The 13829-nt window shown below is 44.0% G+C and overlaps 2 protein-coding genes across 2 annotated transcripts in view; both read left to right on the top strand.

The window, feature by feature from the left end:
- The first annotated feature begins 3815 nt into the window (after window positions 1–3815).
- Window positions 3816–11245, top strand: nags (N-acetylglutamate synthase). Its single transcript, XM_034895092.1, has 8 exons — window positions 3816–4286; window positions 5976–6256; window positions 6651–6864; window positions 7446–7626; window positions 8231–8270; window positions 8410–8541; window positions 9339–9521; window positions 10613–11245. The coding sequence occupies exons 1-8, from the start codon at window positions 3918–3920 to the stop codon at window positions 10773–10775; spliced, it is 1563 nt and encodes a 520-aa protein (XP_034750983.1). The 5' UTR covers window positions 3816–3917; the 3' UTR covers window positions 10776–11245.
- Window positions 11246–11987: 742 nt separating this feature from the next.
- The window catches only part of LOC117958225 (beta-1,4 N-acetylgalactosaminyltransferase 2-like), a 10311-nt gene continuing 8469 nt past the window's right edge, over window positions 11988–13829 (top strand). The window contains exon 1 of the mRNA XM_034894500.1: window positions 11988–12211. Coding sequence (XP_034750391.1) covers window positions 12209–12211 — 3 coding nt within the window. The 5' untranslated portion in view covers window positions 11988–12208. The remainder of the gene's footprint in view (window positions 12212–13829) is intronic.

The raw sequence follows: 13829 nt of genomic DNA on the forward strand, positions 1-13829 counted from the left end.
AGACAGACAGACAGACAGACAGACAGACAGACAGACAGACAGACAGACAGATTGACAGACAGACAGACAGACAGACAGACAGGCAGATAGACAGACAGGTAGAAAACACAGTCAGCAGGTAGATGGGCACAGAGGAGAACGTGGAATAGAAACCATAAAACTTATATTGATATCATTTTAGGGGTTTCCCCACCTGAAAGTCAGAACCAAGGTTCATGTTTTTTTTACATTGTGTACATTGTGGTTGTAACTGATCGGGTTTGGAGCTTCCCCGCCCTCTCGGATCCACTCCTCATGCCTGAACCTGACTACGTCAACACGTCTAGTGGATCTGATCTAGCGTTTTCCCTATGCTGCAACCTAGAAATATAAGATATCTAAGGCTGGGGGAACGCATATTAATGTAAAAAAAAACAAAGTGAAACGTTTAGGCCGTGGGAGCTTTAACCGGACCACATCACATGAATTCTCAACACACCTTTATACACAACGTTTAGCATACAACTTTGAGTCCTTTTTCAGGAATGCTCCATTCATAGGCAAAGTTTGACATTAGAGCCGGGGGGGGAATAAAAATAAAATAACCTCATTGTAGCAGCTGAGACCTGGCCTGCCAATAACACAGGGTGAGCACACATGGACAAATCCATAAAAATATGTGTATATTTCTAAATCACATTTTCAGTTACATTGGAACAATTTAACAATTCCAGCCAGCTCCAATCAGGAGGACGAGATACTAGTGCAACAGTAACTTTCGTCTTTGCGTCCTGCATATGCGTGGACAATGGTCTCAGGTGAGAGCTGCCTGTCCCTGTTGTTTTTACTAAAGCAGGATGTGAAATCAGATGTATTAGCTACCACCATTTGGTTTATTTTGCGTTATTTAAAATATGTATAAAAATCTGGTCAAGGCAGATGTCATCACTTGTTTTTCAGTTGGTTTGATGGTGTAGTTGTAGTACATGCAGTTTGAAGGAATGGATCATATTTACAGAGGACTCCTGCCTTAAACATGTAAATATGAATACATGCTCCGACAGGAATTAGAAACACATTTATCTACTACCCCGCTGCCTTCGTGTTCTGTTCAAAATCTGACAACAATTAACATTTTTGCACAGTAAACATGAGCTGCAGTCCTGCAAGTTCGTCAAAATGACTTGAAATGATTTCAAGATCGCCAGTGACATGAATTACTGTAGGCCTGCAATAAACGTCACATCTCATAATAAAAAGTTGAAACTACTTCTGATGTTCATGTCAGAAAGTACCGAAAGCTGTTTTGGACTCACTGAGCCATATTATCATATTTTCAGCTTGTTTGACGGCAAGCTGTTGTCAGTTCAAGTGGCTGCTGGGACAGATTCCAGGGGAGTCACACACACACACACACACACACACACACACACACACACACACACACACACACACACACACACACACACACGTTCAGCCCTTGTTGTCTGCTGCCATCTACTGTTTTTAAGTGAGTCTGCATCAGAAAAGGATGTATTGGTTTATTGCTTCAGTGAGTTACACCTACGTGGAATTTGCCTTGACTGGTGCATGCATGTACATACACAAACAAACATATTACCCAGATATAAAACATCATCAATAAATACAGAGGCACATGTATGCAAAATAGCTGTTTAGCATCAGAAACGGGAGGTGAAATGGGCAGGTATATGGTCCTGTATAAAAGTTAATGCAAACAGAGACGGTTTAGATTACAGACGCCCAAACTTAGAGTAGTTTCCTGTATCAGTGTCACGTGCCCCCCCACCCCCCCACGGCCCCGCCTCTTTAGGAGACTGGCGGCAGGTCCTGGTCCTGAGTCTGTTGATTCCAATGGGAGAAGTGCACGTGAACACAGATTATGAGGAATTTGTTTGCCTCATAGTCACTAATTAATTGTAAGGACCATTTCCAAACTGTAAGGTGTGGTAAAATAAACCCCTTTATGTGTGTTTTGGCTGTTCTTCCCCCAATAGTCTAAAAGAAGATATGTTATGGAAGCAAAATAGCCGAAAAACTCAAAATTAAGTTTTGTTTTTGCGCCCCGTAAAATCATTTTACGCTGTAACACTTTTAGTGGCATAAACGCTGTTTGACCTAAAAATGAGGAAACCATTGGTCTCTCTACTCCCAAGGGGGGGGATGTTTTCCCGTCGCACAAAACCTTTCATCTCACACCCCCTAATCACTTCCTGAAGATTATACTGGACGTGCACCTCCGCACTGCCCTCACTGTGTGGGAGTGCGTGTGTGTGTGCGTGTGTGTGTGTGTGTGTGCGTGCTTGCCTGAGGGCGCCCAGGGCAGATGTATACATCTGTGTCCTGCCTGATCACAGACAGAGATAGGGAAGGAAGAGAGACAGAATTGTGATGTCATCAAACAGTGACAACCAAGAAGAGTTATTAATACCTTTGGCAGTCATGCTGAAGTGCATAAAGCGTATAATCTGACCAAAAGAGTGAGCACACATTCACACCAGGGAAATAAACAGAGGGAAGGGCTGGTAAAGTCACTGGGCTCTGGTCTTGGTCTTATTGGGGGGGGGTTGTAGGCAGTAAATCAGGATTAGCAACTGGAAAGGCACTAGACCGCAATCTGGTTTTGGTGGAGGATCAGTTTAACACACCAGCTAATGTAAAGTTAGCTTGTGGTAGCTAGGCTTCGGTTAGATTTTTGGAGTAGGCGATGCAGTTCAGGACTACAAATACAAAAATCTATCTGCTTGTTCATGTAGCGGCCCTTTGGATTTATTGATACAGACGCAGAGAGTTTCAAACGGGTGTCGATTTCTTTATTTCTCCCCCATGCACCATAGGCACCACCGACACCATGAAAACATATTAATCATGTTTACACCCAATACAAATCATTTTAACATATGAAACATGAAATGAAATATGTTTTAAGCTATTATTTTTAAATGAAATACAACATATTTTATTATTGTTCACATGAAGAAAATTGCTTTTATATGGATGACATGTGGAATAAATTCCATCCCAGGTCTCCCACTATGTTACAGCATGTTTGTGCACACCCAGAAAATACCGCAGCTATAGATATATATAAATATATAGATATATTTCTGAGTCCTCTAACCAACTAACTAATATAACCCCGTAAAACTGCAACGCTGAGCGTGAGGGCAGTAGTCTGTTCAGAGAAAGAAGGATAGGGAACCATTCATTTCACACACAAATAACATTATACAAGTATTTTTACCTTTGAGATAACATTTGTTTCTCTCTCAAATTCTTATTTTCAGTTCCCACTATTTAAGTTTTCTTGTTTTTCTTCTTTGTCTTGTTATACTGGCAAAAATCTATTTCCATACCCTGCCCCTTGTTACAGTTGCCTCCGGCTCCCTGATTATCATTTTAGCTGGGGTTCAATAACTGTGTATTAGGCCTAATTATCAGAGTTTGACTTAATCATGTGACTTGTTATGGTAGTATCATTTCTAAATTGAAGGCCTACGTGCAACAAAGGGAGAAAAAATCCATTATTATGAAATATCTTTTTTTTGTCAGAAGTACAGTAAATAAAAGTGGAGCAGAAGAAATGGTTGTAGGTAGTTTTTAGATGTGTAGGCCTACAATAAATCACATAAAGCACTTCAAATGTAACGTTACATGTTACATGTTTTCTTCTATTTTTATTTAAATAAGTAAATGGAGTATGAACAGGTTCCATACCCCAGAGCGGGTGCATGGACTGTCCTCCACCCCACCCCACCCACGCGCTGCTCTGCTGAAATCTGAGATGTGCCGACGCAGCAGCGTTTCAATGAATCCCTCTTCGCCCGCGAGCTGCTAGCGTCCGCCGGGGGCCTCATGCGGTTCTCCTTAGCTCTCACGGTCAGCCCGAGGGACTCAGAACTCCTCCAGGAAGTAACATGGCCAAAGTGAACAGCGGTGCCTCCGGTTGTCGGGCCATGGTGAAGGCGGGGAAGTACCTGTCGAGCCCGTCTTCCACGAGCTGGTATTCCGGCCAGCGTCAGCGGGAGATGTTCAGTCCACAGCGCCGAATGGCGAGCGCTGACGCGGCAGGGACGGGAGGAAAAACCGCGGCTTTGGCCCAGCAGGAGCAGCTGGGGTATTTCTCCCCTACAGACAGGCACATGCAGGCCAACCGGAACCTCATTTACCGGGACGTGAAGGCTTTTCTCAATGAAGTTGGTGGAAACCCCCGGGAGGCTCGGTACTGGCTCACTCAGTTCCAGAGGGCGAGCTCGGCTCAGTCTCCTGCCTTCGCTGTGCTGGAGGTAATTCCCGTTATGGCACGGTAAACTAGTGTTAGCTAGTTAGCTAGCTAGGTACACTTAGTTTAGGGCTTATCAAAACTTAAGTCTTGAATAAAATCTCAGGAATTTGGGTTTATTGTGATGAATACAGAGCTGCCAACTTTTCCCAAAACCTTGGAGTGAGATTTGGGGCGGGTGACCCATATTTTGCCGTGTACAAAGTCATTTCATTGGCTCTTTCAGCATCATTATCCTTCAGGGTTTAAATTGGGATTTGTTTAGTATGGGGGGGCTCTCCCTAGGGGGGTCTGGGGTTATGCCCCCCCAGGACATTTAAAACAAGAAAAATAAACCATTAATTGGCACTTTCTGGAGAGTCTTTTGCAAAAAAATGGAGAAATCAAGTCTAACATGATATGTCCAAAACTGTAGGGTTAAGATTGTTATAGTGTTACAGTATTAACGCATTAACGTTTAGTATTTACATGAATGTTAATCAGTCATAACTTAATTACACATTTGATTACCTTCTTATGACATAAGACGTGATTCAGACAATGTGCCAAACATGACAAGCCACATGAAGGGACAGTAGCATATGATAGTAGCAGCTGAGAAGATTTGGGTCTGTGGTGACCCCCCACCAACACACCCACACGGTTCTCAGTGTAGGGACAGGGACCCAGGACCCAGAGTTGACACTGATGTACATACATTCTAACCCTTTAACCCTTTGGGGGTGGCTGTGGCTCAGTGGTGGAGCGGTTGCCTGCTAGTGTGTATAGAAAGTGTGTATCTGTTGAGCAGGTGTGTGTGTGTGTGAGTGTGTATCTGATGAGCGGGTGACACCTTGTATGGCAGCCTCGGCCACAGTGTATGAACCCTAACCCGTTTCTACATCCTTTGATGCTGGAAACAATTTAAAATATTGAAAAATAAGGCCCTCTGTGGTTTGTTTTGGAAGTAAATCTCAAATGTGCGTACTTATTCATGTGAATCATACATTAATTAATTTGAATTAATGTATAAACCCCCGGACTTCATATAGCTCAGATGTGTTTCATCAGAAACACAGGTCTGTAATCCTCAGAGGCCATACCTGAAGCCTGGGAAATGCACCTGGGATGGCTCGTGAAAAGCTTTTTCTCAGTTTGCGACATTTTGAAAATTCCACAGACAGGGAGCGCTCTTGAACCCCCGCACAGTCTCTGAAAGCTCAACAGGTAGATCTATAGATAAACCCATTTTTCAGGAATTTCAGAGTTCACCTCCTGAGCACTGCCAGGGGGTTCTTGAGCGAGGCACCAAACCCTTTCCATGGGCAGCCCCCCCACTCTGACATCTCTCCTTTAGTGCATGTGTAGGTAGGTAGAGCATGTCTGTGTGATTCAGGCCTGTGTGCCCGTAATTATAATAACAGCAACAGAGTGAAAACATTGTAATAATATTGTTATTATTAAACAGAAAAAGCTTGATGACTCCAAAGATGAATTAGGTTTCATACCCAAATCTGTATGATTATTGTATTGTGATGCAGACACAAAAGAGTTAACTATAGGAGAATAGGACGTATGTGTTGGCCAAATCAATCTGTTCTGGTGTTCGGAGTGACACTAAAACTTTACAGATCTACTTAGTTTGAGACAGTGCTAACAGTAAACCTCTTTGTCTGTCTGTCTGTGTGCGCCTGTCTGTCTCCGTCTCTCCCAGGTGGACAGCTCAGTTTTCTCCAGCAGGGAAATGGTTCAGAGTCTGGCCTTCGGGCTCTCCTTCCTGCAGCGGATGGATATGAAGCCTGTGGTGGTGATGGGTTGGTCTGAGTACGAGCAGACGGGGCCCACCGAGCCGACGGCCGGGTCTCGCTGCACCCGAGGGCTGGTGGAGCGAAGCCAGCAGCTGACCGAGGCTCTGCAGCAGCACTCGGCCACCGTCCTGCCACTCTTCTCCGCTGAGTCCTTCCTCCTTCTGCATGAAGCCCCACATGGGAGCAGGTGAGTGTTACCCGGGCACCAGGGGGGGACGTTCAGTCTGAAAACGGTGTGAAACATTTTTCTATGGTTTCCCGGTTATGATATGTTTCCTCATGACGGTTCGCAATGGAATTTGAGGTGTATTTTCTCTTGTTTGCTGGATGTGACAGAAGTGTTAGGTCTCTGTTTCATCTCCAGAGGGAGACATCTCACTTGTTTCAGCTACAGAGTGAGACATCTCACTTTATATACTATCTTTGGTGGGAGCTGCACATGCTCTGTAGCTCGGTAAGAGCCCACCAGCTTTCCTTTACTGCTTTGTCCCATCCTTTCATGGTTTTTCTTCATCTTGACCTTCTTTCCCATCCTATTGACTAATGCTGTTTTCATCCTCTTCCCTTTCACCTCCCCACAGTGCTCCACCCTCCATTGCTGTGGACACCAGCCTCCTCCAGTGGAGTCTGAACTGCGGGACGATCCCATTGGTCTGTCCGGTGGGGCGGGACGGGCGAGGTTGCTCGGTAATGTTGGACCCGACGGATGTGACTGCAGCTATTGCCCGAGCTCTGCAACCCCTCAAAGTCATGTTCCTGAACCACTCGGGAGGTCTTCACAGCCAGGAGAACAAGGCAGGACCGCTGGCGTTGGCTCTGTTTAGACTTAGAAGATATGACCTTTTCAATACAGCCATAAAACAACCCGCTTTTTGCCCAATGTTGCTTCTTCCATGTCAATCTGGGTGACTTGTGTGAATCGTCCAGATCCTAAGAGTATTTTTTTTTCTTGTTCTTTCAATATAGCAGTTTTAATAACTTAATAACTTTTATTAAGTAGGTCATACCCCATATGCATACATTAATATATAGGTACATTTGACAAAAAAACATAAAAATATAACCAAATTGGGGGGGGCAAGGTGGAGGCTGGGGGTTGTGGTCTTGACCCACTGCCATGCTTTGCTTGTTTGCCAGCCATGATGTGTCTTTCTGTTTCACGGGCGGGCCAAAGTCTCTGGGCGGGCCAAGCAGGGAAAGGGAAGATTCCAGCTCGGCCCGTCTGGCCTTTCACTTCCTCAAAGGCCGAGCACGATACGTAAAGAAAACCCGCAGATTCTGAACTAGTGTGTGTATCAGCTTTGTCAGACATTGTACAAATACCGTATGGAAATGGTGTCGCACACCTTCCCCTGAACGATGCGTTTGTGTCCCAGGTGCTGGACACAGTGTCGCTGCCTAGCGACCTGCCCGGCCTGTCCACGGCGGCGTGGCTGAGCGCCGCGGAGCGCCGCAGGGTGTCGGCCATAGCCAGGCTCCTCAACCAGCTGCTGACGGAGTCGTCTGCCGTCATCACCTCGGCGGACACGCTGCTGACGGAGCTGTTCAGCCACAGAGGCGAGACCGCCGCCTCACTCACTGACTCCATTCTACATGCACATACATTTTTAAATTTTCCACTCAACTCCACTTGTCCACTTGTTTCTCCTTCTTTCATTCCATCTTGCACCTGTTGGCTGGTTGGTTTATGTACAACAACCATAGCAACGCACAGAGCTGACAGGAAGCCGTAAACAGGCGAGGTGCCGTAACCTGTCGTAAACTGCTGTAAAAATCCAGGTTGAGAAGCATATTCCTAATGTGCTATATCCACAGTCTAAAGAAGGCCTATAAACCCCAATTAATACAGCAGATCCCACACGTCTTAATTGGAAAATGCTAAATTTTAAAAAGGCCTTATTTGGAATATGCGGTTTACGTGACCTGTATTAAATTGGGAATTTTGTCATATTCGGAATAAAAGTGGAAAATTGGTTTGCGTGTACTGTAAACATAGTAAGTGACTTTCCCCCAAATGTAGACACACGTGCATGGAAGGCTGTCTCTTTTGAGCTGTGAGTGTGTGAGTGTAGTTTTGACCACCCAACAGCGGTTGACATGACTTTATATCTAACTTCCATTTCTATACCTGCTTGTTCTGTCTGTCTTCTTTCTGGCTCAGGGTCGGGGACGCTCTTTAAAAACGGAGACCCGATACATCGGTAAATACTTCAAACACACATACACACAAGCAGACACGAGTAATCTGACTTGTAACCCTAAACTTACCCTAAACTAAGTTGTAAAAAACTGAGAACACACTGTGTGTGTGTGTGTGTGTGTGTGTGTGTGTGTGTGTAGTTACAGCTCTCTGGATGGGATTGACGTAGACCGTCTGCTGGCTCTCATCAATAAGTCGTTTGATAAAAGTCTGAGGCGAGACTACATCGACACCCTGAAGGGACGACTGCACTCCATCTACCTCTCTGAAGAGTATGTGAATAAAAATGTCCGCCAGATCAGTGTTAGCAGGGTTCAAGTGGAAAAAGAAAACCTTCTACTTGCCCCAAGTCAGTTTTTACTTGCCCCTAATCAGATTGTTATCGTCATATCTGGTCTTTATTTAGTGTTTAAGGGTCAATGACGTGGGGATTTTCAACATGCCTTCAAAAATATCATGTGGTGTGAATTATCCTAAAATGAATTCATTTCTTAAACATTGTTGAAATATTTTTTGTTGTGTATTTACTGTTATGACTCCAAAAATGAGCCCAATGTGTCATCAGATATTAAGGAAACATGCTAAGTTGAAATGCTATCTTTTCCCCCAACAAGGCTTATACCAGGACTTTCTCCTTTAGTAATTGCTGTTCTGAGTCAGAATGTCCGTCTGTGTTTGGGCCTGTGTGTCGGTATCGACAGTTGGACAGCCAGGCCGGGTTGCCAGATCTATACCTGTAAACCCGTAATCCCAGCACGCTACAGCTGTAGCCTTAGTACAGCCATGAAAGCAGCAAACAAACCAACAGGATCAACGGAGATAGATTCTACCCCAACTAAAAAAAACGACATGTTTTGTGACCAGAGACGTCACATGATGGACATACACAGTAAATGCAAATGCTTTGCAATGCACACACACATGGAATTGGAGAAATACTGTTCAAACAGCAGTTGTTGGCAGTATAATCTGCATATCCCGTGGTCCTTAGTAAACACAGGCCTGTGTGTGTTTGTGTGTGTCAAACATCATTTCTCCTGAACTCGTTGTATCCGCCTGTCCCCTCCAGCTACAGCGCGGCAGCCATCGTCACCATGGAGCCGGTGAACAGCGGCACTCCCTACCTCGACAAGTTTGTGGTGAGCAGCAGCCAGCAGGGCCAGGGCACCAGCCACATCCTGTGGGAGTGTGTCAGGCAGGACCTGGGCAAACTGTTCTGGAGGTCCAGAGCCACCAACAGGATCAACCCCTGGTAAGAGACGCACGCCCACACAACTAAAGAAATCTATAAATTCTTAGTCGGGGACACCCCTAGTAGATAACATTTTTTTGAGCGTCACTACCCCAAAATCGTTTTTACTATTAGAATTGGATCCGTTCTGTCCGATAACATCTGGAAAGTCCTGATTTAATCCGCATGGTTCAGTTTTTTGATCTCAGTTGAAGAAACCAGAAGTACCGGTGAAGGTCTGTAGTGCGCCTGCTCTATGGTCCCCATAGTGCGGAAACTTCCCCTCTTTTATTCCCCGAATTAGAACTTTTTTGGCTTCATGCTCCACTTAGCAACTCTCACAGGGACGCCCTTGCACCAGGGTCCGAAATTACCAGTCGCCAAATGTGGGTACATATTCCGTTTGGCGAGTAGATCTCAGAGGGCTGGCCGCCACACGGCGAGTACATGCACAGAAACAGTTGTGTTTTTCTTCATTTTGATGAAGCTGCAGCTACTTCTGCTGTCTGAATATCGGAACTTTGCGGGGCCGGCACACAAACAGTGTCTGGAACGCAGCATCAGCTCACCCGTCTGGGAGGCTGCCCTCCGAGTCCGGACGGCCGGAGGCTCGTACCGGCGTTGATGTTCTGTGCTTGTTGTGCTTGTTTCATGGACACACGCAGCCACTCGGCTAAGACAGTTTGCGGGGCTGACACAAGTCGTCCACAGCGGCCCGCGGCGGGTATGTCTGAGCCCTTCTCCAGCGCCTCCACCTGCAGGTTGTCAGCTGGGTGTCTGCCTGGTGGAGCCTACTCTGGGTCCTCATCGATGTAGTCTCACGTGTCACGTAGCTCTACAAATACAACCTAGTTGTAACCTACAACTACTAACAACACTGCGGTGTCTATATATATCTATATATATATATATATATCCAATTCTAATAGCTCTTGCAATGCTGTATACACAATAGCAGGTGTGCCCATGACCTACCTACTTTGCATTTGTTGTTTTGATATTACAATGTGGTCTTAGACTAGTTATAATATTCAAAACAAAAAATGACATTTGATGTGTGATATCTCTCTCTCTCTCTCTCTCTCTCTCTCTCTCTCTCTCTCTCTCTCCAGGTACTTTAAACATTGTGATGGCAGCTATGTGAATGGGGTGTGGACTGTGTTCTGGTTCGGTCTGACAGACATTAGAGATTCCTATGAGCTGGTAGAGTATGCCAAGGACCTCCCGGACTCTTTCCACGTCTCCGCGTCTCCCACCTCCACCGCTGGACCCTGACCCCCCCCCGCTGCTTCTACCTCTACAGATATTGTTTACACATTCTGTTTGCAATGACCGGACTGTTCATTACCTTGAAACTTGGGCAGGACTTCCGCTCTGCCTATAAAACAGTTGTTTGATATTTTGTGTGGCTCTGTAGAGTTCTCATTACAACAAATGGCCGCAGGTTGGAATTGAACCCGTGGCTGGTGAGGTAGGGACTGTGCCTTTGTACATCTAGCATGGTCAACATGGTGAGCTACCCGGGCACCCTGGGCGCCCAGAGAGCCTTCTAAAACTCATTCAATCAATATTTGTGAGCATAAGCATCTGTCTCTCTAAGCCAGACCCCAGAGAGTACGTCACCAGCGTGGGATGGCTATAGTGTGGAGGTGGAAAGATGGCGGACTTTAGCAACGAGTGGCACTCACGGAAGACAAAGCTCTCCTTGTCCCTGTTTCCATGCATTTCTGGAAATGCCAACAGGAGAATTTGTGTGTAAAATCATACTATCATTAAAGTAGTTTTTATGGGATACTTATCTGCAAAAATTCTTGATTATGTGGCATGTTTTCTTAAAAAATGCAATGGGATATGCGGTATATTTATGCAATTAAATTGCGGGAGCTTGCAAAAACTAGTTTGATGCAACTTTGGTTTGAGTTCTGAGTTTATAGTGAGATTTTGGAGTGTTTTTTTTTTTTTGGAGTCCCAATTCTGAGAAAGTCCTCAATGTGAGGTTTTTTAATCAAAGTCAACATTTTGAAAGTTTTTTTAAATTCAAAATTTGGAGATAAAGGAATCTGATTTAAAAAATGAAGAAAAAAAAACACTTAGAATTCTGAGTTTAAAGTCAGGACTGAAACACATTGCTCCTCTTCGTATACGTTTGAGACATTTTCTCAGCGACCAGTTTCCATTCAGCAGTTTAATAATCTTTTTAATAAAAGATGGCGGCGCTCAGCCCAGTTTAGCTTTTGTCCTGTTGGTTGCGCCGTCAGATCAACGCTGGCAACTAAGGAAATATGAAACGCAGGAACATTGTATGCAGGGACACCGAGCTCCAAAGTCATATGAATTTTCTGAGTAAACATGTGGCTGATAATAGAATAAAAACCAAAGACAGGACAAATAACTTCCGTTAACTTCACTCATGCTCCAGCACAATTAGAGAAAACTTAACATGGATGCTTTGCTTTAAACACAACAATTTATGTTGTTTTTTTTCACCTCACACACACACACACACACACACACATCAGATCACCTGTTGGGCGGCTCTCTGCGTAGTTCCAATGGGACTGATTCAAGTGGGCGTTGTTTCAGGGCATGGTTGAGGCTTTCAATTAATTGCTGTTGTTCACGGCTAGTCAGACAGGTTTTTCAACCTGAAACTGACATCTCTCATCATCACCATTCCCCTGGGACAAGTAAGACTGGAATGAGAGACCATGGTAAGAACTCATCAAATTCTCTTTAACATTAACTATAATGATTTTGGTTCTCATGGGGACATTTTCTCTGAATTTCTGCGTACTCTAAAAAGTAACTTTCGCTCCTGGGTTCTATTCATTCATACTGATTTAGAATGTGTGTATAGTACATTTAGTTTTTACTGGGATCGTAGACTCATCATTGATTCATCCTGGAATGTCAGCCTAGTGTTTTTGCTTCTTCATTCTCTATTTTCTATTAACATTTAATCCACTTTTACTGTATTCAGGGTACAAATAACTAAGCATATGGTGATAAGTATTTTCTTTTCTATCTGTCAGTTTATTTTACATATAACAAATTAAACAAAAAACAACATGTTCCTAACAGTTAAATGTTAGGAGGTTCCAGTTTATTTTTCCAGACTTTAGATTAGATTAGATTCAACTTTATTGTCGTTACACAGGTACAGGTACACGGCGACGAAATGCAGTCTGGGTCTAACCAGAAGTGCAACAGCAGTAAGTGCAGGATATACAATGGTAGGACATGGTGGACATGGAGATGTACTGAATAAATATAGAGATGAATACTATTATAAACAGAATTTTACAGATGGGTTTGTCGTATGAATATAAAATATAGATAACAAGCATTGTGAGCAAGATTTACAGCTAGAAATGTGCTGAATATAATATACCGGATATTACTATAAGTAGAAATTTTTACAGAAATGTGCAAATAACATAATATACTAGAATATATGGTTTACAGAGTTTACATGTGAGTATGTACTATGAATACATATATACAGGCGGCTATTGTTATAGACAGAATTTATTTCCTGGTGTTAGACAAGGATTACATTTTGCTGTACTTGTCTTTGATACACTTCAACTGTCAGTGTTTTGTAGAGGGAAACGGAAGTGTCATACAACCAGGTATTCAATACCACTATGAAAAGTGGTCAACCGGTTTCTTGTCTTCATTTGCACAGTCCTGGTTCAGGAATGCGTGTCCTCTGTGTCACACCCACAACCTAGGTGCCATTCAAACAAAGGGCTGGATTAGTTGAGTTCGGTTGCTTAAACATGTACAGCAAGATCAGCAGTGGTAATTCAACACCAATAGAGTTCAACACTGTGACAGTGTCTATATTGGTCCACACTGTTTGGAGTTTAAACTACACTTTAAAAAAGTCAGTGAGAGAGTTGCTGCAGCTCCCTCAATAGTAAATGTAATGTAACACCAGTCAGCACGGGGCAGGGTTGGATGGAAACGTGTTGTCACCACCCGATGGCAGTTGTGTATGGATCAAAACAGACAAGTTAGCATCACACACAACAATGGCTGTCCGTTGAATGGCGTTTTGAGCTAACGTTAGCAATCAAACCACCATAGATAGATAGATACGTTTAGGAAATGATTTCCATCTTCTGTTATTGTTTGAAATGAGAAAACTTGCACCACTCACATCTGACTTATAATCCCAAATGCTAAGACTTTTAAAATACTATTATATTACTACCTTACTAGTGCAACAAAGAAAGCAAAGGTCAATTCTATGACTCTGTGGTGGCCTCTGCCATCCTCTACGCTGTGGTCTGCTGGAGGGGGGGCAGCTCGGACCGGGACAGG

The sequence above is a fragment of the Etheostoma cragini genome, chromosome 15 (assembly GCF_013103735.1).
Source record: "Etheostoma cragini isolate CJK2018 chromosome 15, CSU_Ecrag_1.0, whole genome shotgun sequence".
In the NCBI taxonomy this organism is placed as follows: Eukaryota; Metazoa; Chordata; class Actinopteri; order Perciformes; family Percidae; genus Etheostoma; species Etheostoma cragini.

Excerpts from the sequence above, each read along its gene's own strand:
- nags (XM_034895092.1), top strand. The coding sequence starts at position 3,918 with ATGGCCAAAGTGAACAGCGGTGCCTCCGGTTGTCGGGCCATGGTGAAG. Across the intron at positions 4,287-5,975 it reads CTGCCTTCGCTGTGCTGGAG|GTGGACAGCTCAGTTTTCTC; the intron begins GTAATTCCCGTT and ends CGTCTCTCCCAG. Across the intron at positions 6,865-7,445 it reads TTCACAGCCAGGAGAACAAG|GTGCTGGACACAGTGTCGCT; the intron begins GCAGGACCGCTG and ends TTTGTGTCCCAG.